Here is a 22,623-nt window from a genome sequence, read left to right as displayed (position 1 = left end):
GAGCAAGAAGATCCTGCAACAATATCTAGATGGGAAGATGGAAGACCAGTAACTGAAGTTACTTTAAAACTGAGCCTAATATAAATAGGATAACATAGCATAACTGCCTTTGATAAAAAATAACTGGACCAAAGGACCAGAAGACTGTATTAGAGTCCCATTACTCTGTGTTTTAATTTTCTTTCTGGATACTCAGCTTTATCTGAAGTTAGTCTGAACTTGATTACAGGGCCTGACACTCTGTGGGTAAGAAGAAACTTCTTAGAGCATACTCCTGTCCCAATCAGCCAACTGCCTTTAAGTCAGGCCACTATTTAATTCAGGTAGTTATGCCTGCTGCTTTCATTCCTTTACACTTTGTTCTTAAGCAGCTTACCTTTTAGAGAAGTTGGGATTTCACATGTTGTCCAGAAAGATTCCAGGTATCAACAAATTACACTCTATCTTGATATATCTGGATGAAGGCAGACCTAGTGTGTAGGTACCTGTCATCTCCTTGTACACTTTCTCTAAACTGAAGAAAGGCAGGAGTATCCCAGCTATTTAGTAGAAAGTGCAGGATATCTGCTACCGCAGAGACATCTCAGGAGATGTTTCAAGAATAAATCACAGAAAAATCTCAGCAAACCCATTTTACAATAAAGCGAGTTTCAAATCTAATATTAAAAATTAAGTGGACAGCTCTCAGATGACTTTGGAGTATTACCTGAGTATCTTCTGTGCCTTCTTCATCTTTAATCTCTGTCTCTTCAGATATTACTGCAGAAGACGCAAGAGAAGGTTTTTCTGATGACAAAAGGGATAAGTGAATAAACCCAGGATAAAAGGACATATTATCCCATATTCTGCAGACTCTTCTATCTTTTGAAGTGTTAATTTACAGATGCATCCTTTTCTACTGCTCTCTCATGAGACAACACAGTAACCAATTCCCAGTCTGCAGGCTGATTGTTTGCTCAAAGCCACAGAAAGAGACAATGTTATTATTAGAATTAGACAGTAATAATTCTCACTGAACTAAATCAAAAATCTGATCTCCACTCAAATCAAACTTCTGAAATCCACTTCTTGTGGACTTCTTGTATACTTGACATGGGTCAAGTATATGACAGTTTCCCGAATGCTCACCGTGCTTTAAGATTTTAAGACTTTAAACCATGGCTGAAACTTTCAAAGCTGGCTAAGAAGTTTAGATGTGTTATGTCCAGCTAATTATAGTGGTAGTGGAAGATGATTAGAGACACTAAATAGCTTTGAACTTTTCAGTGGGTGGTGTTAGCATTCACCTAGCTCCGGAAGCATGCATTGTTTTCTATACTGTGCAAACATCTGTCTGATTGTTTGTTTTTTGTTGTTGTTGTTTGTTTTCTTTCTGTTTTTGTTTCTTTAGAAAGATGCAAGTCAAAACAGGAGCTGTTGAATTCAATGGTCATGAAGTATGATCATTCCCTTATGCTTAATAAGTGGTACCAGTGCCTAGCTGAAAATGATGGTGGTTTCAGATAATAAACCAACCTGATACAGCAGATTTCACACTCTGTCGTCTGCCTTCATCTGAATCTTTGAGTATCAGGTTTCCGTTCAAGGAGAAGTGGATGGCTGTTTGATCTACATAGCCTATTGGCTTGTATGCTCGTTCCTACAAAAAGGAAAAAAACAACACAACCAGCATGGAGAAATGTATTTTTTAAACCAAACATACTGTGTAGCCTACATTGCTAAAGCGCTCCATAGTGATAAATATATGTTCACTGTTAACATTTCTATGTTGAATTCCTTCCAGCAGTTATTTATAGTTCAGGACACTGAAAGCCACAAATTAAAAATATGAGGAAAAGAATCAAGAAAAAGAAATCTCTACTTTTCCACCACTATCACAGTAAGGAAGTTTAAATATAGTTCTAGTACATCTCTGCTGCGTAGCACTCCCTAAGAGACGCCAGTGTCCTGTTGTGCTGAGATCCCTGAATGAGTTGTCGTACCTATACAAGAGCAGCACCATACAGAGAGCAGCTCTGATCTGGAGACAGTGCACGCACTTAGTACTGTGCCCAGGCTTATAAGCACTGCACTAATTCAGCTATCTGAAGCCAGCTTTATTGGCACCTGCTTGTAGATCACTGTACAGTGCAGTCATACTCTCAGGCCTAAACTATATATTAAGACTATGAGCTACACCTAAAAGCAGTCAGAAGCCACTGCAGACTGCAGATGTTTCAATAGTTTCTTTGTAAAAATATGACTGCTTCCTGTACGAATAACAACACAGCAGTGAGCCCACTTCGTTCACCATGGAGGATAAGATAGAGATCATGCATCACCACATAGAACAATTTCAAGTAGAAGAGAAAAAGAAGAGAAAAAAAAGTGACCTTATTTGCTTCCATAAGACTGATTTTATTTCTCTGGTGAACTAACATAAGTGTTGGTCAAACTAGTTTCAGAAGTATAGAGATGAGACAGGCTAAGGACAATATCAACCGGTTGTCTATTCCCTGACTAAGACTGGGGATAATCCAATGCCAGAGCTGAAGGAGCTGTCCCCGCGTACTCTCATTTCTGCCTCAACCCTTCCAAGGAAGGGGTGGGAGGCAGAGTCATCCTTCCTCTCTGGCCCTGCAGCAGCCTATGCTGCCAGCTGTACATACTAGCTGGAGAATGCTGTTCCAGGGTAATGCAGCATATGCTCTACACACGGAAATGTGAAGGTGTGACTCTTGGATGTTTCCTGGCAGTCTTTGATGCACCCTCCCCTGTTCACTCCTACTCATCATGAAATAAAGCTCTTATCACTGATTTCACAAAGCACATTTCTGAGCTCTCCTATAATGCATACAAGGCATCTTGATGAGAGGATACTGAAGCCTAACTGTCTCACAGACTGAATAAAGCACTGTGTTTTGTCTTCTAACCACCACTGAATGGAAAAAATATTGCCTTAGATTAGCTGCACCAATTATGTTCACTGCCAGAACTTGCCGACTTACTGTTATCTCCTGCTTCTGAATATATATGTCAATTCTTTTATGCTATTACCCTCTGCAAAATCCCTTTAGGAACCATTGGCAGTAAATATGTAACAAGATGAAGCCACATTAAAAAGAAATTTACCTGGTTATAAACAAAAAGAAAACAGAAGAATAGCTAATGGGAAAAAAAAAAAAACTCATCTTGGTTTTACAGGTCATGACACACTTACTTTAAAGCTGTATCGGACAATATTCTGGGGAGCATGAGGATTATTAGCTGTCAGAACACGTGTAAATTCCTCTTTTAATTCCTTTGGAAGAGAAAGAAAATAGTATCGTAAATAATATTCCACTGTTAATGCAACATAGGACATTAAAAAATCACCATCTCCTTTATACTTAGTTTGCTGCAAATACCTCACTTGCAGATCGTGCCCTGATTATACCAGTGGTGGGAGCCAAGGTATCTCGAAGGGAAATCAAGAACTGTCACCTTGCTTCCTATTGTAGTACTTTAGTGGGGTTTCTGGTCATGTTAATTTTTATCTAAGCTGTGGTAGCACTTGAAAAAGGCTAGTTGCATTTTATATGGCTAAAAAGCACTGTCTAAAGTCTAAAACACTATCAAAGTCTATCTTGAAGCACACACATTCCAAAAATACAGTAAACACTCAGCTCAGTAGCATTACTTGCAGGATTGACTTACTAAACAAAAAACAGTGCTGGTGTCAACTGCTTTCACTGCTTGAGGAGGGGGAATAATGTATACCTTCACTTAGAGTTCTATTCGGAGGACATGCATCAACACTAGAGCTTTATACAGCAGTGAGAAGAGAGACAACTGCAGTCAGAAGAGTGACCAGCTGCAATCCCAGTAAACCCAGATGAGAAGAAATGGGCTTAAACTACAGGACCTCTCTCTGTCCTGTGTATCAGACTGCCTCTGGCCTCTGAAAAGCTCAGGGCTGGCTCTGAAGTCCTCCTTATTTGAGAGAAGCCCTGGCCCCATTCCGCTCTCAGATCAGTTCCATACAAAGATACTTTGCCTTAAGTCCAGAGCTGTGTTTCAAAGCACATTTTCCCTGCTTTCATGCTGAAAGCTATTTTAGTTCATGCAGATAATGTACATAAGCACTAGAGTCTGACTCCTGAAGAAGTTCCTCCAAAACAAATGAGTAAGAGGTAGGCTTCAGTTTATGGAGTTTTGCAGACATCTCATGACAACTACAGGCACTGTTTTACTCACAGCTTCAGTCAACTCCAGTTGATCTGGGGGTTTGACCAGAGTCTTTACGGCTGTCCACTCATCTACACCCTCTCCCACATCAGTGGACGCATCTTCATCCTAGCACAGGAAAAGCAAGGCAATTAGCACACTGAGACAGTGATTGTTTTGCTCATTCCCATAGCAGCACTTCTCCATGCATGGTGTGAGGAAGACCACCATTTCCCTGTCCACCCATCCATAGACCAGACCAGATAACCCCAAATGGCAGGCCCAGATTTGCAAATAGTTGAAAGGCTACAGCTGGCAACAGCAGTTCAGTCACTGGGTTGGTGGAGATGCTCTCTGTAGATAACTCCTGGCACATAACAAAACTGGAGTAACTCCTGTAACAAAACTCAGAAAACTCCACTTGAATTTCAGATTAAAAGTTGACAATTCTGTTTCTCTTGACCATATCATATCTCAAACGAGCCTTGCTTTAAAACTACTCGAAGACACAATTCAAGGACTTGCAATTACTTCTGAAGTGTTATTATATAAACTACTGTTCTGGTTTCAGTTAGGACAGAGTTAATTTTCCTCCTAGTAGCTGTTAGGGTGCTATGTTTTGGATTAGGATGAGAGGAGTGCTGATAACATGTTGATGTTTTAATTGTTGCAGAGCAGTGCTTACACCAAGCCAAGGACGTTTCAGCTTCTCACTCTGTCCTGCCAGCGGACAGGCTGGGGGTGCAGCAGGAGCTGGGAGGGGACAGACCCAGGACAGGTGACCCAAACTGGCCAAAGGGGTATTCCATACCATCTGGGGTCATGCTGAACAATAGATAGGGGTGGCTAGCCAGGGTGGGGGGGGCCAGCTGCTCGGGGATATGCTGGGCATTGGTCAGTGGGTGGTGAGCAATTGCATCGTGCATCACTTGTTTGTACACATTAGTAGTAGTAGTACTATTATCATTGTTATTATTGTTATTATTTTTCTGTTTTAATAAACTGTCTTTATCTCAACTCACAGGCTTCACTTTCCCATTTCTCTCCCCCATCCCAGAGAGGGAGAGGGGAGGGTGAGCGAACGGCTGTGTGGTGCTTAGCTGCCGGCCGGTTAAACCACAACAAACATAACAGAAATTATTTCAAGATATAAAGCTGCAGGGATGTGACTTCTGGAGGAATGTTAACTGTTTTCTTGCAAAGGCCAGGGGGTCTGCAGTCCTGCAACAGTGAGAGCTGCTCTCCTGGGGCTGGGCTTGGGTTGATGTCATGATATGATATCATTAATAGGAAAGGGATCACTGCAGGGATGAATTTCAATTACTTGTCATTACAGATAAACTGCTAGAACACGAAGTTGCTGATTAAAGTGTTTAGCTGCTGAGGGCAAAATTTCTCCCTCAGTTTGAAATGTGTAATGGGTTGATTTAAAATAAATCAATCACTCTTTTAAATACAGGTCTCTCAGGTCTATTAAACTTTATGGCCTTATGGAGCTGCAGATGAGTCTGGGGTGTAAGTGAAGGCTGCTTGCAGGACCCAGCAAAGCTCTGATATCTGCAGAGCACCACAAAGGTGAAAAGCACAATGATGTGTAAAAACATGCAGAGGCTAAAAGTAACAGAGAATTTTGCATATGCCAGACAGCCAGGGAAATTCATAGGCTGCAACCTTTTTTCCCCCAAGAGGAAAGGGAGCCGGAATGAGACAAGCTGGAAGGAAGGTCAAGCTCTCAGATTCTCACAAGACTATGACGGCAGAACACTTGTTTGTGATTTAGTGCTATCCACATGAACACCTGCTTGTAGGACATTTATCATACAAAATTCAATGCCAGTTAGCTCAGTGCTGTTTTCTCCAGTGAAGCGGATAAAAATAGCATTAGGGTGGATTTTTTTGTTGTTGCTTTTTTGTTTGAAAGTAAATACCTTTCCCTTTTTAGAGAGTAAAAAGAAGAAAAAAATTACAAGACTGTGATTTGTCCCAAGAAGGTGAAAAGCTGTTTATCACAAGGTCTGTTTAAAAGTACGCAAAATGTCCTTCCTCCACCCATACTAATGGAGCTAAACCCACCTCAGCTCACCCTGAGGTAGATTAAGTCAGGGTGCTCTTCTAAGCACTTATTTGCCTACCAGTGAAAGAAATACCGTGAGTTTACCAGTCAGAAAGTTAACGTTATTTTCTCTAATGCTTGTACTTCTATGTTAACTAAATGAATCTGGGGTACGTTTTGCATTTTCTAACCAGAGCAGGCAGTTTTCTCACAGTCTGTGTCAGCTTATATTTTGGAATTTACATCACATACATTTTTTCTGTCTTTTCATTTTGCAGTTTACCTAAATTGTGCCTTTGTTTTAGCTTCCATTTTTATTCTAACTTGCTAGTGTAATTCTCTTCCAACAGCATATTCCAGAGCAACCCCTTATTGTTAAATCAACTGGAATGTTACCAACTTCATAAAACATGCCATTGTTCCAAGAGAGTCTAGTTTGCATCTCATAGACAAAGAAGGAGAAAACATTTTTTCAAAACACTTGCACTTGTGGTCTTACCCGTTTTTTACATATAGGTTTAGCAGGCCTCGGTGGTGCTGCCTTTCCTCCTGAAGGTCCACTTTGGCTCTGAAGCAAGAACATAAGCAACATAAACCTTTAAAACACCTTGTTCCCTAATTTAACCAAAGCAGAATATAACTTTAATGTGATTGATAATGTTTGCTGTAATGGTATGTAACAAAAGTCAAATATACCAGTATTTTTTCTATACATCATCTGAATTAAAGGTAACCATGGACATAATATAATAGTTTAACAGCATGAAGTTACTCTACTCTTATTTCTGCTTATTTGTGATACAGCCACATGTCCACACCCTAGGTTCTAGCGCCTTACTCAAACATATCAGAGAGACTGTTCTTGCCCCACATGTTTGCAATGTCACAGTGAGGCCAAAGAGAGTATATCAACACCTACAACAAGACGAGTACAGAAAAAACATGGAAACCATTGATAAACAGCTGGAAGCCAACCACTGCCAACCTCCCTCAGTGCATCCCAGCAAAGAAATATTTTAAAATAGACTTTAAGGAAAACAATAAAATAGTTGTTTGCAGGGAGCCTTATCGCATAATTCTAGAGGAGGTTGCCCAGAAATTGAGGAATCACAGAAGGGCACCACTAACAATGATTTGCGAAGACTTCACAGAAAGTGGGAGAGGAAACGAAGAAGATCCTTTCAAGAAGATGCTAAGGGGCAGATAAGAGGAAGAACCCAGAAAGCAGAGAATGAAGCTACCACATTTCAAGAGAAGAACTGACAAACAAAGGAGAAGACACTAGAGACCTTGCCAAGAATGGATGGACCCCAGATAACACCGGATGGGATGGGTGGGAAAAGCAGAGCTGCTACTTGGAAAAGGCATTTGACTGTGAGGCAGAAAAGAAGGACATTCTAGAAGAGAAGAGGAAATGAAAACAAAGGGGTGGGGGTAAGATCCCGTGTTTATGATTTTCTTTAGAAGGACATAAGAGTGTCTTTTAGCTCAGATCAAAGGTCCACCTAGCCAAGTATTTCTCTCCTTCAGTATTCAAAAGCAGGTATCTACGGAGCTTTCTTCAGGATGATGTTTCAGCCTTCAACAGGGAATTCTTAAACCAGAAATGCTCTCCTTTTCAATTCATCCCAGTGGACTTTTTCCTCCCCAAACTTCCTCGGGCATTTTGGAATCTATGCTCACTTTTAGCATGTGCAATTCCCACAGGACTCCCACAGTACAACTACACACTACTGCAAAGAACCACTGCTTGTGGTTTAAGCCTGCCGCTTGCTGTTTTTATCTCATTTCCCATTTTTTTCTACTGGAAAGTGTAGCTTTATCCCATTAGCTTTTGTTCATCCCCTCTTCTACATTTCTCAATACCTTAAGGAGCATGAGTCAGGAGATAAGCCCTTAAGGATTTAAGGACAGATGAGTCCTTAGCGTGCACAGATACCTAGACTCCTCTCACAATTTTCTTTCATTGTAAAAAATAAATATCCACATTTCCCCTCCGTTTCCTATGTATTAAACAATTAAGCATCCATAATGACTTTCACACAGCACCCCCAAGCCTTCTTGCTAAAGCCCCATTACTTGTTAAGACACGGCAACAAGAACACAGAAGGAAAATGAGAACAAAGCGGAGCGGAGAAGACAGACGCAGGCTTTCAGTGTTGTTTCCCATTGTACAAGCTGTAAGGTGGCTATTACTAACAGGGTGTCAGGGGTTTTATTCCAGCAAATGTGCACTAAAAGCAATGAAAAATTAGTGGATTGATACATTTCTATGCCTAGAAAAAGTGCCTTGCTTTGAAATACAAATTGCTGTGACTGAAATGGACATAATAGAGACTTAGGGCACTTCCTTTAAAATCCCACAGTGGGGTGGCAGCAGAGCATAGCAGAGAGCCTGGAGCCCTGGTGTCACAGCCACTGCTCCAACCCCTGGGTTACGCAGTTACACAGACAGCCTGCTTCTCCTTGCTAGCACTTGGCAGTGGGCGACAGGGCACCTTGTTCTACACGGAAGATGCTACCTGGGAGTAAGGTGTGATTTAAGCAACAAAATTTAAAACAATTTCAGAGGAGAATTTTATTTGGATCCAAATCAGAAATAAACTCTTAATTCTAAACAGGAAACAAAGCCTACTCGCTAATACCCTTTGTGAATAGCCTTTAAAAGCATTTATCCAGCTGTAAAGGCATTGACAAGGCAATCTGAGGGAAATTGGCTTTGGCAGTTGCAAACATTTCAATTAACATAATCTAAAGAGTCACAAGTAAATAAATATCTGCAACTGTATTAAAATCCAAAAGTTACACCAAAGAAAAGCTAACATTTTATTCCAGTGGAAGGAAGCAGCGTAAACCCTGCCCTGTTGCCCCCACCATAAAGGGCTTGCAGGATGGAACATGAGGAACAATGCAGTAACACAGACAGCAATGAAACCCAAACCACTGTTAAAAAGGCACAAATCACCACTCTAACAGGGAAATGTGCAGGTCTGGGCTCCTTGCTGTCCTTCTCCCACTCCCACTTCTCCGGAATTCCTTGTCTCTGGAGCATCCTTCCTGGTACAGCCTTTCATGCTTGGAGCTCACTTTTAGTCTATCCATAAGACTTCTTCCAAGCCAGATCAGGGCAGCCCCATAATTTGGTATTGTCATTGCTAGCAATGGGCCCCGTGCTGCATATTGAGTTTGCAAAGCCTCAGGGCTGAGGCTCCTTGGCTTGCTCTGTCTGGACTTTCCTTGGCCTGCCTGCAGCTTTATTTTACTCAGCAGCAGGCTAACTGACCACAGAAAACCACCAAATTTGCTTTACTACTTTTATATTTGTACACTACCACCATGGTTTTATGACTGTATGTTATGAATGTAGAGGGAAATACAGGCCAGGTGTGACAAGGAGGACCCTGGAAGAGGTGACCCATAATGTGGCACAGGGAAGTACAGGGATGGGATGATACGGGAGGGGACGCAGGCTTGCACTGGAGACCCCACAGCTGTAAACGTCTCACCAGCAATCAAAGAAATGCAGACCTGCACACCTGGGAGCTGGACAAAGCTGGCTTTAGTGGTAACAAGGAAAACAAATGAACAAAAGAACAATAGAATAGCATTAAAAAAATAACATATATAGTAATTTCAGATGCAATGCGGAACATCAGACCAATGAAGAAACAGAAAGTTGTTAAAGTGTGCTAGTTAACATACAAAGAAACCTCAAGTGAAAGAAACCTCAGGTGGGTCTTAGAACAGTGAAGAAGAAGCCATCAGCATGGACACCTTATTGTCCCCAGTGAAGGACCCCAGGTGCTAACAACTCTCCACACCACCACCGAACACCAAGGACAAGAAAATGAACATGCACCAAAACTAGTGGGTCTGCTTAACGCTATCATAAGAAGCAAGGTGGAGAACAAACACGGGTCAGTCAAGAATACAAAACCTTTCACACTGCCTGCTAGTTCAGGTAATAGCACAAAGCCTACTGCTGTGCTTATTGCTGGAAAAGGCAGCCCTGATGTTCCTTTCCCTTGGTACATCTGTGCTCGGTCCTTTTGCTGTTTCTTTTGCAAGCTCCTGCTCCCTGTAAATCTTTCCCAAATCAGCACACTGTTCTTTCCCACATCTTTCCTTAAAAATCCTCTCTACCACATGAGCTGTAAAGTGTCCTCAACAGCACCCAGGTAGTTGGTGGCTTGCCACCAAGGCCCAGAATGATGACCACTGTTCCCTCATTTTTCTTTTTACTACATCTATATGTTACCCACATGCTATTATTTAAGCTGGAAACCTTTCACACTGACAAATATTTCTTTGTTCCAGGTTATACAGTGTTTGTACAACATGGGAGAGGTCATGAGTGCATCCGGCATATGAATAATAAACTATATAACTGTGAATCAGCATAATGGTCATATATTCACCAGCAAGAGGCTCATGACAAGGACTGGCCTTCATACACATCTCTAAAATTCAAGCACATTTTTGCTGTTGTATAACTAGCTACAGAAGAAGAAAAGTTAACAGGCTATTATTAGGATCTCAAACAGAAGTATTCAGAAGTTAGAAAATGCAAGAATTAAGGTTGCTGAGGCAACCCTCAATTCACCCTTTGGGCACAAGCATTACGATATCGGCCTTCATTACATAATAACACACCTTTTTTTTTGTGCATTCCCTGCCTCACGTAACATCTCCCAGGCATGGGCAGAGTTCAACAGTAAGTTGCTACTAGTATTTTGGTTTATGTTGTTCAGCATCTAGATTTTTTTTTAAACCTAGCCTAAGTCAAACAGCCAGCAAAGAACATTTTTTGCAAATTCTGTATAAAATGAGTAAGATCTTGCCACAGAAAGCACCAAAAGTCTTCATAAATCTTCCTAATAAATGGAGCTACTATACCTGCCTTTAATAATAATAATTAACAAGAAGAGGAGTGCGAGTAATTATAAGGAATTTATATTAGGAAAAAGGAGACGTTGCTAGGGAACTCAGGAACAGGTAGGAGGCACAGAAGAGTTGCACGGAGTTTCTCACCTCCAGGTCATCTTCATAACTCAGACCACCCTGGGACATGTGCCACTGTTCCACTGAAAAATGCTGAAGTGAGAATCCATGCACACTAAAAATGTTCTGTTCTGATACCCATCTTATGTTAAATAAATGAACAGCTTAGAGTAGTTCCCACAGCAAAAATACATCAGAAGCCCACAACAGTCGTAATACTTAAGGATATATAAAACTCAAGTGACTGTTCTTTTCCAGAACTGTCTTCCAGGAGTTGTTTCTGACAGCAGCACCTGGAAATTCCTCCCTGGGCCAGATATCAGCTAGACCAGAAGACAGATTGACTGTATTACAGCAAAGATTCAGAAATCTAACAGTGTGATACAGCTGAAGAGAGAAAATAGCTGAAAAGTGATGCTTTAAATGCCATTTAATTTTACTTTCCCTTGCCACAGCTCCCTCTAATGCAGACAAACCATCAGGAGATGGAAACAGAGGCAAAATCAAGTCTTCAGCAGGAAATTGTCATGTTGCTGACCTATCCAACAAGCATTTATAATCAGATTTTTAGGTATGATGCTTGGGTTGTTTCCTAACGTGTTATATATATATATATATATATATATATATAAAATAGGAAAATTAAAATAAGAAGAAATGACTGACCACTCTCCAATGGGCATTGCTGTATATCAAAAAAGCACTACCAGGCTGGTATTTAGGAAGAGCTATCCTATTTCTGCATCCCAGAAACGTGCAATGGGAGAGCAAGCATCAAAGAGTTTCAGTATCTCTTTGATGAAAGTTTTGCCCTCAGCACCCTAGTAATGTGCTTCTAGCTTGGCCAGAAAAGAAGAAAATACAGAATCATACAAGACAATCCATTCAAGTCTTGTAAATCTTACTTATTCTATGCACAGTGATTATTACTCTCTCTTTTTGTTGGTGATGTGACAGCCGCTAATTGCTGATCTGAGATTCATCAACCCATTTTATACTAAATAGACAGAATTTTCAGTAACTGCTTTCTTGACTAAATAGAAAAACCTTTGAAGGTTTTTCAAAGTCATCAGGCTTCCAGTCCTGTCTGGCTCTTTCTCAACAGGTATTTTGTGTAGCCCTACTTTTTAATTATTTCATCCTCTGCTGCAGGAAACCTCTGAACTGTCAGTGGCAGTGCTGATGGTAAATAAATCATCCTGGTGTTTTAGGAAGCAGAGGTTTACTCTCAAGAGCAAGTGTTCATTTAAGAAGCAGGTCAAACCCTCAATCCGTGACCACAGAAATCCTTCAGGAGAAAATGTCTTCACCGCTCACATTCAGATCCAAGGCCTGCCCTGACTACTCAAGTAGGAGATGCAGTGATGATGTGTAGGAGATGTGTGCTGTCCTCCATCAGGATGAGGTTCCTTGCTGTAGCCTTTGCTGGGCAGTTCATCCTTCTCCTGTACTGTCAGATCAGACCACCCTTTCCAGACCCGCTCTTGCAACTGGTCACTGCACATACACAGCAAGGTGAGGAGCCAGACTCACCGCTACAGGGTAACTCCTTGAGAATCATGAAATGTTTCCCTGTATTGAAAGAGTAAAGTGAGTTGAGCAGATCTGCAAATCCAGATCAAACCTAAAATACCAGAAAATTGGGCAGGAATGATGCAGGTTGATTACTCTGCAAAGCTGAACTGTCAGTTCATATTAAGCAAATCTTCCAAGGGCTGAAAATCAATTACATATTAACGAAACACTCATCACAGGGCAATGACAAACCCAGACTATATTTTTTTAAGATCATTAAACAGACATTCCTGCAGCATCTCTGCTCCCTGTGCTAGCAGTCACCATGAGACAATCTGACTGCAAGGCTTAGCAATCACAGAACGCTCCAGCTAAGTTTACTTTATCTTCCTGAGCACAGGCATTATCATCCGCATTTCCTCTCCAGCGCAGCACAAAGGTTAACATGTAATCGGGAAAAAAGAAAAACAAGAATAAAGTTGCTTAAAGGATTCTAGGAGGGAAGGAGAATCATTAGGAGAAGTGAGCTTGACATTTCTATAAAACCATTTAATAACTTCCTGCTGGCTTTCTGTTCTTGTTTTGAATCTTAGCAGTCTCAATAGTAAACCGCCGCTCAGCACAATGAGCAGAGAAGCACGGCATGGAAACAAAGCCAAAGAAAGCAGAGGGACTCGTTGCCTGCCCTGCGGCAGACATCCATTTACACGCACTAGGGATGCCAATTTAAGAACTATTTGCCAACATATTTTTAATCTGCTTTGTGAGAGACACTAAACCAAGTGTTTATTTTATATTACATGGACGGTTTAATGCATGTTTTAAGAGCCAACAGGCACCTTAAAAGCCTTTGCTGTCAAAAAGTAAGAGCTGATTGCTGACTACTTTTTGGGAGGGGGTCCCTTTGTCTCTCCTTGACAGCTTGGTGAGCAGCAAAGAAGCCGCTGACATGTCCGCGGGTGCAAGCCCAGGTGTGTAATTAGAAATCCCTCACTGTCCAAAGTCAGATGCTTTCCTGACACAGCACAAGTTACCTGTTGCTGACAGCACTGTTCACCCTGTCTGGCAAGTGCCCCCAGTCTGATTTTACTTGCTGCAAATAAAAAGAAGTGTATGCAATGTCAATTAAGAAACCATAGCCAAATCAGTGGGCTCAGCCACAGAGGTACACAGCAGCTCAGGGTGCACTCCACTCAAAGAGAAGAGCCACAAAGTGAACGATGGATTCAGCATAACCAACACTTCCAACAGCATACCTGATAACCACATCTAAAATGTTTTTATAAATCCAGAAATTGTTGGCCACTTCCTACCACCACCCACGCAGAGGAATGACACAGGGCTAACATGGTGCTGTCCCCTGCCCCATCAGCAACTTTCTGCACATCTTTGTATGTGCCACACAAGTCATTGTTTTTAAAATAATACCGTGCTTCAGCATGTCATACTCAAGACCTCATTTTCAGGGGAGTCGAGAATCTAATTCTTACATTCACTTCCGTCTGATTCAGAGACATTGGTTTATGCTTTTCCATAATTCTGCACATTCCCAAAACACTGTGGAGCTCAATTGTGTGTAACAAATTTCTGACCTTAAAGGAAGGATGGTATTGAAGTACATAGCATACATAAGTTTTATTATTTACAAAGCTGCATTGGGAACACAAAGATCTGGGCATACCTCATCACTTTAACAGACTTTGAACACTGGAACATTTCTTATTAACGTCTCCAAACATACAAGAGCAATGGTCTGAAGATGCTTCTAATTAAGGCTCAGCTCGAGTCAAACGATTCATCTGAAATCCAGTTCACTTCATCTACCCCCTTTATCTCTGACGGCCAGACAGCTTTTGGCATATTTTCATCCAAGAATCTGGGAGATTCCATTCAAAGAAGAAGAAAAAGACATCGGCTGGTTGGAGATTGAACTGGAGGCTGAAGTCACTGGGATAAAGAGATAAAGACTGAAAGAAAGCAAGAGACTCATGTCAGAGAAGAGGGAAAATACAAGACAGGCAGAAGACAGAAGAAGGGCAGGCAACCGCCACCTGTAGGGGAAAAAAAAAAAGAGAAAGAATTGATCACAAAGCACTCAAAGAGCCCACAGCCATGAAAGCGAAGGAGGGACTGGAAGTGACACATGGCAAAAGGGAAGAACCTGATACCATTCAGGTAACTGTCTCAGCTTTGAGCACAATCTCAGGAAGACAATTTTCAAAGGGAAAGCAGTCAGCAATGAAAAACCTACGAGGCAGAGCAGAACAAAGCAATACAAAGGAAAGAGAGGAATGAAAAGCACGGGGACAGGTGAAAAGAGCATAGTGCTATAGGAGAGCTTGCAGTGAAAGGGACAAGGACGGAAAGCTGATGGAAATGATGCTCTGTAGAAAAAGCAGCCTCACAGGCAAGCAGCAAGCTTGTTTCCTGCCTCTTTACAAACACTGGCAGAGAAGAAGAACCTGTCTGAGACACAAGTGCAGGGCCTTGATCATTTGTTTTCAAAAGAGATTTTCTTGACAAGAATTGGGATCTAGACCTTGACTCACCAATTAATCGTACAGCAGCCATCAGGCCCCAGTAAATACCAATCATCGGGCCCCAATGGCGCAGTGAGTCGTGCAAAGATGCAGCCACTTACTCCCGTGACTCTCCAAGCCCCGGTGACGTGGGCTGTACTTTAAATCAGTGAAAATGAGACAAAAGCCTTTGGCCTCCAGAGCCAGATAGTGATTCACACAATTCCTCCACGGCAAGAATATTCCAGTCGATGAAAGCAGACGAAACAGCAGTCAGATTTAACAAGCACAGACAAATATAGGGAAGGCAGTACAGGGCACGTTAAAATTATTTTAAGGAATTGTAATTAAAGTTATGTGAAAAGCCGAAAATCCAAAAGAGTTTAAACAGTTTGTGATGTTTCAAGAACTTTATAAAGAATGCCTTTACAGCACGTTAGTTAAGTTTTTCAACTAACATGTGAATCAAAGCCAATCCACGTTGGAATATTTGAGACGATGGTTACTGAAAGTGACCGGAAATGTTTACGTGGAAATTGTAAGAAGAAAAAAGAAGAGAAATTGGGATTCGGGGCAAGCATTGAACCCCAGGTTTAGATGATACCATCATTATTAATGGGTTTTATGACTGTAGCGTAAACACCTTTATTTTCTAGGCTGGAACGTGGCCGTTGGCTCTCCGCTTCTGCCCCTGGCAGGCTTCATGAACCCTTTGTACCTGCACAACCGCAGCCGCTGCCCAGTGGGTGCCCCTCACAGAGCCCCCCTCTCCCTGCCTTATCCTCCCGGAGGCCCCGAGGCCCTCGCACCAAGGGCGCTGTGGCTGCTTCAGCCCAAGGGGCCAGGCCCTCCACCACCGAGCCCTCGCGCCTGCGATGACGCCAGGGCTCGGGGATGACGTCACGCCTCCGGGATGACGTCACGGCTCCGGTGGGGGGGCGGGTGACGTCACGGCGGCGCCGCCCTTACCTGCCGCTGCTTGTCGCCCCCCTTAGCCGGCATGGCGCCCCCTCCGCCGGAAGTTGATTCCGGTAACCATAGCAACGCGCCGGAAGTGCTGCCGCCCAGCCACACCCCCCCTCCTTTCCCCTCCGCTCTACGCCGCGCCCTGGCCCCGCCCCCTGCACCCCCCCTCCCCTCCATCTCCTCATGAATATGCAAACGAGAGGGGCGGGGCAAGGCGGCGGCGGACCCGGAAGCGGCGCGGCTGAGTCACGGCGGCGGCGATGAGGCTGCGGCGGGCGGCGGCGGCGGGCGCCTGAGCCAGGAGGAGCCGGGAGCAGCCCCCGGGAGCCCCCCGCCGCCATCCCCCTGCCCTGCCCTGCCTCGTCCCGCACCGCCCCGTCCCGTCCTGCCCCGCCGCCACCATGATGGAGGAGATTGACCGGTTCCAGGTGCCCGCCGTGCGCGCTGAGATGCAGCCGCTGGTGAGCGGCGGGCGGGGCGGGAGGCACCCGCTGGGCTGCTGCCTGCTCCCCCCCCCCCCCCCCCCCCCCCCTCGGGATTGGGATTATGAGGGATTAGGGATTAGGGAGGGGGAAGCCAACCGGCCCCGGGGCCGTTACATAACGGCCGGCCCCTGCTGTGTCATGGCGGAGGGTGGGGGGGGGCGGGGGCCGCCCCGAAATGTGCCCCCACGTGGGCAGGGAGGGGGCACGGGGAGCCCCCCGGGGGCTGGGGGCTGAGGGCTGGGGGCTGGGGGCTGAGCGCACCCCCCCTCCGGGTCACCCCCGGTATCCTACGGGCGGGTGGGAGCCGTGCTGGGGGCACAGGGCTTGCTGCAGGCAGCCCCCGGGTGTGTGGGTGTGTGTAAAAACCAGGGGCACGCTGATGGGCTTGTGAGCAGAAAGGGTCCTTTGTGGTGGTGGTGGTCTCCAGGCGGGTTGCGGTGACAAATTGTGACAAATTGTGGAAATAGTTTCAGGCTGATCTTTTTCACGGTTTGGTTCTTTGCTTTGTAACCTTTGTGGTGGGGGGAGAGCTGTCCCCGCAAGCTGAGGGGACTTGTTGCGTGCTTGCTGCGAGGTTTTGTTGGGCATGGCGAGGTTGCCCCTTGTTATACCTGCTGGTGAAGGCAGTGGGTATAGTGGTGATACAGGCAAGTTTGGAAGAGCTGTTGGCAGACAAAAAAGCCAAATCTCTTAAATACTTCCCAAATCAATTGGTGTTTCTGATGCCCAACAAAATCCCATAAGAGTAAAGGGGTGGAAATGGTATTTGCTTGCACACTTGTGTAGACAGAGTGGGCAGCACCTGAGGAGGTGACTTGGTCCAGCCCAGCCGTCTCAGGGTGGGATGGTATACCACGCAGCAATGGTAGTAAGCTTCAGAAGGCTCCCTTCCCCTCCTCAGCTGCCCAAATTATGAACAGTTCACAAAGGGATTTCACACATTTAAAAAAAAAAATACTCTGAACACAGCTAAAGGGGTTTTTTTTCCCTGTGCTTCAGGGTTTCTGTTGGTTTTTAAGTAATGGAGTTCATAGTGAAAATGCGTGCATGCGAGGGACTGCTGCAGTGAGTGGATGGTGAGGGGTTCCTCCACGTGCCTGGGAATACTGGCATCAGTCTCGGGAATGGGACAGAGCAAGTCTGGTACAGCATTTCCAGTGGCACCACCTGCTTGATGCTCCTGGTCAGCGCCTGGCACGCAGGGACTGGTGCTTGTAGGGCTCCTTGCAGTTCAGAAGCTGGCTGGGGTTTGTAGTGGTTTGCTTGGGTGGCCAAATGCTGCTCCATGCAGCTGTGTTGTTCTGTAGCAGCTGCTGCTTGTCCTGTTCCTCTTCCTCTCCTTCCTTCCTACCCCATCCCATGTTTTTAAGTACAAAATAACCCGTGCATCTCATGAATGGTTTTTTTCCCTATCCTCAGTGGAAAAGCTTCAAATTCCACATGGTTGCAGGGACAGTAGTGTGTGCAAAGTTAAAGGCTGAAGGAGTCTAGCAGTGTTTTCCCCATTTAAAGGGCTGAGGTAGAAGCTTGTTTTCCAGGTGTGACATGAGAGTCAGAACTCTTCAAATTTAAGAGATCAGTACAGCTGGTAAATGCTTAAGGAAAGCCATTTTCAGAACATAGTGTTTCTAATCCCATAAGTATCCAAACCTGCCGCTGACATTGTTGATCCTTTGTCTGTCAGGGGTGACAGAGTTGACAAATGGTAAAAATGCTTTCGGTTGTTCCTGTGGTTCTTTGGTTCTGTAGTTTCTAACTCGTGTAGGGGAAATAAATCTGTCTATACGATCTGATGTGGACTTGTGTATTTTTGCCAAGCACAAGTCTCCCATCTTGGGAGGTGTCAAAAGCCTCCTGGGCAGCAGTGCCAGGGTGGCACTGCTTGAGCTGGGGCTTGGAGCAGGTGACCTCCAGAGGTTCCTTTGCTGCGGTTCTGCACTAATGTCTGGTGTCCACGGAGCGTGCATCATGACACTCCCAGTACTGTATTTGCTGAGCAGGGACAGAGTACTTGGCCCATCTATGACTTTTTGCCCAATTCCTTAAAATTCAAATGTGTCTGGAGGGGGAGCCTTGTCTCATGTCTGGCGAAGGGTTGTGTTGGTGTCTTAGTGCAAGGCTAAGGGCAGCACCTGACTGGAGCTGTGCGGAGCATCGCTTGCTCTGACAAAGCCTGGTGGGATCTCTGGTTGCTAGAAGCTGCTCCCAGCTAATAACGGGGTTGGTCAGGGGTTGTGTTGCCGAGCAGAGAAGTATTTGTTCTGCAGGCTGCGTGCTGGCCAGCTCTGTTGTGATTCCCATAACCTTCTCATCAACTGCAGTGTTTTGGAGCCAGGAGGGTGGGCAATCATTTCCTTCAGCCTGTTTGGATAAGAAACACCAAGTCAGACAAGCTGCCTTGATTCTGCAAACACGGATTATGAGAAATGCTGACCCAAGAGAAGGTTCAGTGCAGGACTTAATGAGAGGGATTTGTTGCAGAGAAATGGACAGGATGCCCTACAGAACCTGGATCAACACTGGCAAGTCATAGGGCAGGACAAGGCCCGGTGTGTCAGCTCTCTGCAAGATGTATTATTCTACATGTGTTGATACTGTGATGCAATTCAGCACACATTCCTTCTGGAACACACATGTGGCATCTTTCTGTAAGATTGGAATGGTTTTGATTCTGATTTCCTGTCTTGGATACTGGTGGCTCTTGACTTCCATCCCCAGAGTATCTGCCCCTTCAAGTTAATTAATACACAAATTTTCCTGGGGTCTTGTTTACTCCTAATACTTAATATCATATGTTTCCTATCAACGTGATGCAAGCTCAACTGTGGAAACTCTGTTCTACTTAATTTCTCTTTGATCTCTGCCTGGTCACGATCCTTCTGATCCTTCCCCACAAAAAGGGATTTCTTCAGTAGCTGCTGGGCAGCAGGTTAGTTTCAGAGAGAGACAAGTTCCAATGTTGCTGGGGTGCGTGATGTGATAAGGCCTGAAAGATGGTATTTCTGGGACACTTACACTCTATGGGTAGGTGTCTTTGCTGATGTGGCCGGGGTTTGATGTGTTAACTTGCAACTAGAGAAACACTGCAAGCCTTTTGTTGCATTGTTGTGATGATTGATGTGGGCTTGTTTTTTCCAATTGCTTTTTTTTTTTTAATGGAAGGATTGATAACTCTTCGTTCTTGTTGTAGAGGTAGGTGTTAAACAGAGGGAGAAGTGAAGGGACATTTGCCCAGTGAAGATGCCCCAGAGCAAGTGCATTAAAATAGTCTGGAGTAGGAATGGGGCAGCCTGTAGTTACATGCGGACCTATCCTAACAAAAGTTCAGCACAGAAACTTCACTACACGCTCTTCCCATGACTTAGAAGCTTCTTGTGTTGGCTAAACTCCTGCAAAATCCTTCCTATTTCTGTTAGAATGGAATGTACCAAGCCCAGTGCAGGGAGGTTGTATCTTGAATTTTGGCGGAATGTGGAAACCCTCCTGAGCCCGGCTGGTGTATGGTGGCAAACTGACAGATGACAGTGTTGGATCGCACATCGTGCCTGTACGGTAACGCAGGCAGTTGCTGTTCTTAGCACGGAAATGCAAGTAGAATAAAAGTGCATTTGCCCACATGGCATCAGTACCACTTTTCCTGAGGAAAAAGCACCTGCCAAAATGCAGCAGCTTCAGAGGAGCTTTTCCACAAACTGCTGAGACTTTGGCTGGATTTCTAGAAGTGGCAGCTGGAACACAATATTTTAATTTCCCAGTTCTCCACCTGCTTGAAAAATTGAATTCTTTGCAGAGAAATTGGGCCAATGGTCCTTATATCTACTTCTGAAGTGTTGTGGCTGGGCTGGTTCCTCTCAGAGGTTTGCCATGCTGTGGAGCATTGGGTTGGCAGCTCGAGTTGTGACTGCTAAAGCTGACCAAAGGATTTCAATTAGCCACGTCCTGCAGTGATGCTGATGGCTCTCTAGTTGAGATGCTGAATCCACGCTGATGCTGGATGTGCAAAATTTCTGGAAAACTCAAACATGCAGAAGTTGCATTTCCATGCACCTTATCTTATTTTTTTTTTTTTCTGTTTTTGGTTTCTATATACTGGGTACTTAGTTTTTCAAAAATGAACTATAATTTTAGTCAGCAGACAGCATGAGCATTCAGCATGCTTATAAAATCTGCATTGTTAGCTTTTGGAAATATTGACCGTCTCCTGTTAGGGAAGTTGTGCTGTGTTTTAAGGTCTTTTTTGTTTTGCCTGATGCATCTCTAAAATAAGGGAGAACCTGAAAATAGAAAAGCAAGAGTTACTACCACTCAAAAAGAAAGGTTATACCTGTAGGGCTTAGAAATGGTATGTTAATGTAACATTAGGTCTCAAGTGCAGCTAGACAAGAAACTCATCTTTCTAGAAGGAAAAAGCTTCTCAAATGAAAATGTCATCCCTATGTATATTCATGGTAATGTAGCCCAGGGGTTACAGAGCTATATGTTTTGTAAATGCCTGCAGTACACAGGACTTGTAATGGCTCAGTACTACAAGTTCTGAAATATTTCTATTTCGGATGGTGCTTCTTTCAGTTATACAATCTGACTTGACGTGCTGCGGTGTCACTTATAGCCGGAGTCTTAAGAGTGATCTCCCTGAATACTTTGGTTCTGTCATGGTTGTTGTCCCCTGTATTGTACCAGGCCTGTGGTGCAGAGGTACAGGAGCAATCTCCTGGGGAAAAAAAACTTTTTTTCCCCAGGCCATGGAAGAGCTCAAGCAGTTATTCTAGCACAGGCTGTGCTGGGGGATGCGGCTGCCGCTGCCAAAGGGTGCGGGAGCACTGGCTCTGCGGACTGCTTCCACTTTTCCACTTCTTTGCACAAAATCTTAAACGTAGTTCTTCTGTCAGTCATGTTGGGAGATCCCTTCACGAGCGAAGAAAGGCGTTTAAAAAGGGGCACTGTGAACTTAATGAAGAATTAAACCTGCACAGCCTCCTCTAGGGATTCTTCCATACCTCCCAGGAGCTTGTTATCCGTAGCTCGACATTAATATCTACTCAGACACCAGCTCGTGGTACGGAAATAGTCATACGTGCTCCCTGCCAGCAGTAACGGTAGGGTTGTAAGGAAGCAGACAAGGTGAGCAAAATGCCACGGCAAGAGAAGAAAACAACGTGTGCCTTCAATTCTGCAAGCCTTCATTCAAAGAAAGCTCTCTGCTCACCCACAGGGCTGTAGGGCATATGTGGCCTCCCTGGAGCTGCCTCTTCCTGGCTGTCCAACTGAAGGTTGAACTTGATAAGAAAAGAGGAGGGGACCCTACAGCTGGCCTCACCTGTGGGGTGGGAGGTAAGCGGGGAGCTGGCTAAAGGCACAGCAGGGGTTCAGTCAGTCAGGATGGTGTGCCTGGTTTTTCCAGACATTTTAAGACCTTGGCTGGAGCAGTTGTCTTTCTGCTTCTGTTCAGATCAATTATCTGTCACTTTCCACAGACAGTCTGCAGAAACGTGTCTGCGCTTTCACCCCACGCTGCACGCACCATGTATCTTCTGCGAAGCCTTGCACCATTTTGAATATAAGGTCCCGGTGGGGTTATTCGGAATCTGTCACTAAAATTGACGTCTCGGTGATGCAGCCACTTGCAATGAGTAAATCCGTCAGCTCCAGCTCTAACCCTGTGTAGTCCTCCTGACCATTATTCTTCTTCCTGAGGTTTAAATTGTAACATTGTTCAGTGGATCAGTGCCCGTTTTTGAGCATGTAATAAAAGACAAGCATTCGCTTCTCAGCTTTGACCCCGAGGACAGGGAGTTGGAGTGAATAAAATCATAGGTGGAAATTTTCTTCAGTTTTGAAGAGAGCCTGCTGGGGAGCCTGCATGGCTTTGGGACTTGCCCACTATGAATTCACAGGATAA

At 44.3% G+C, this 22,623-nt stretch overlaps 2 protein-coding genes across 4 annotated transcripts in view; one reads left to right on the top strand and one right to left on the bottom strand.

Annotated features, from left to right (window-relative positions):
• Positions 1-16,278, bottom strand: part of DNAI1 (dynein axonemal intermediate chain 1) — a 138,492-nt gene extending 122,214 nt beyond the window's left edge. The window contains exons 1-6 of the mRNA XM_032205523.1: positions 16,243-16,278; positions 6,738-6,806; positions 4,216-4,314; positions 3,200-3,280; positions 1,516-1,639; positions 707-786 (exon numbers count right to left, since the gene is read on the bottom strand). Coding sequence (XP_032061414.1) covers positions 707-786; positions 1,516-1,639; positions 3,200-3,280; positions 4,216-4,314; positions 6,738-6,806; positions 16,243-16,275 — 486 coding nt within the window. The 5' untranslated portion in view covers positions 16,276-16,278. The remainder of the gene's footprint in view (positions 1-706; positions 787-1,515; positions 1,640-3,199; positions 3,281-4,215; positions 4,315-6,737; positions 6,807-16,242) is intronic.
• Positions 16,279-16,588: 310 nt separating this feature from the next.
• FAM219A (family with sequence similarity 219 member A) overlaps positions 16,589-22,623 on the top strand; it is a 93,206-nt gene continuing 87,171 nt past the window's right edge. For 2 of the 3 annotated variants that reach the window (XM_032205946.1, XM_032205944.1), the window contains exon 1: positions 16,589-16,700. In XM_032205946.1, the coding sequence (XP_032061837.1) occupies positions 16,641-16,700 (60 nt within the window). In that variant the 5' untranslated portion in view covers positions 16,589-16,640. The remainder of the gene's footprint in view (positions 16,701-22,623) is intronic. The other variant, XM_032205947.1, reaches the window with a different exon arrangement.

The sequence above is a fragment of the Aythya fuligula genome, chromosome Z (genome assembly GCF_009819795.1).
Source record: "Aythya fuligula isolate bAytFul2 chromosome Z, bAytFul2.pri, whole genome shotgun sequence".
NCBI lineage: Eukaryota > Metazoa > Chordata > Aves > Anseriformes > Anatidae > Aythya > Aythya fuligula.
The sequence above is the reverse complement of the archived record's forward strand: the minus strand, read 5'-3'. Positions and strand labels throughout refer to the sequence as shown.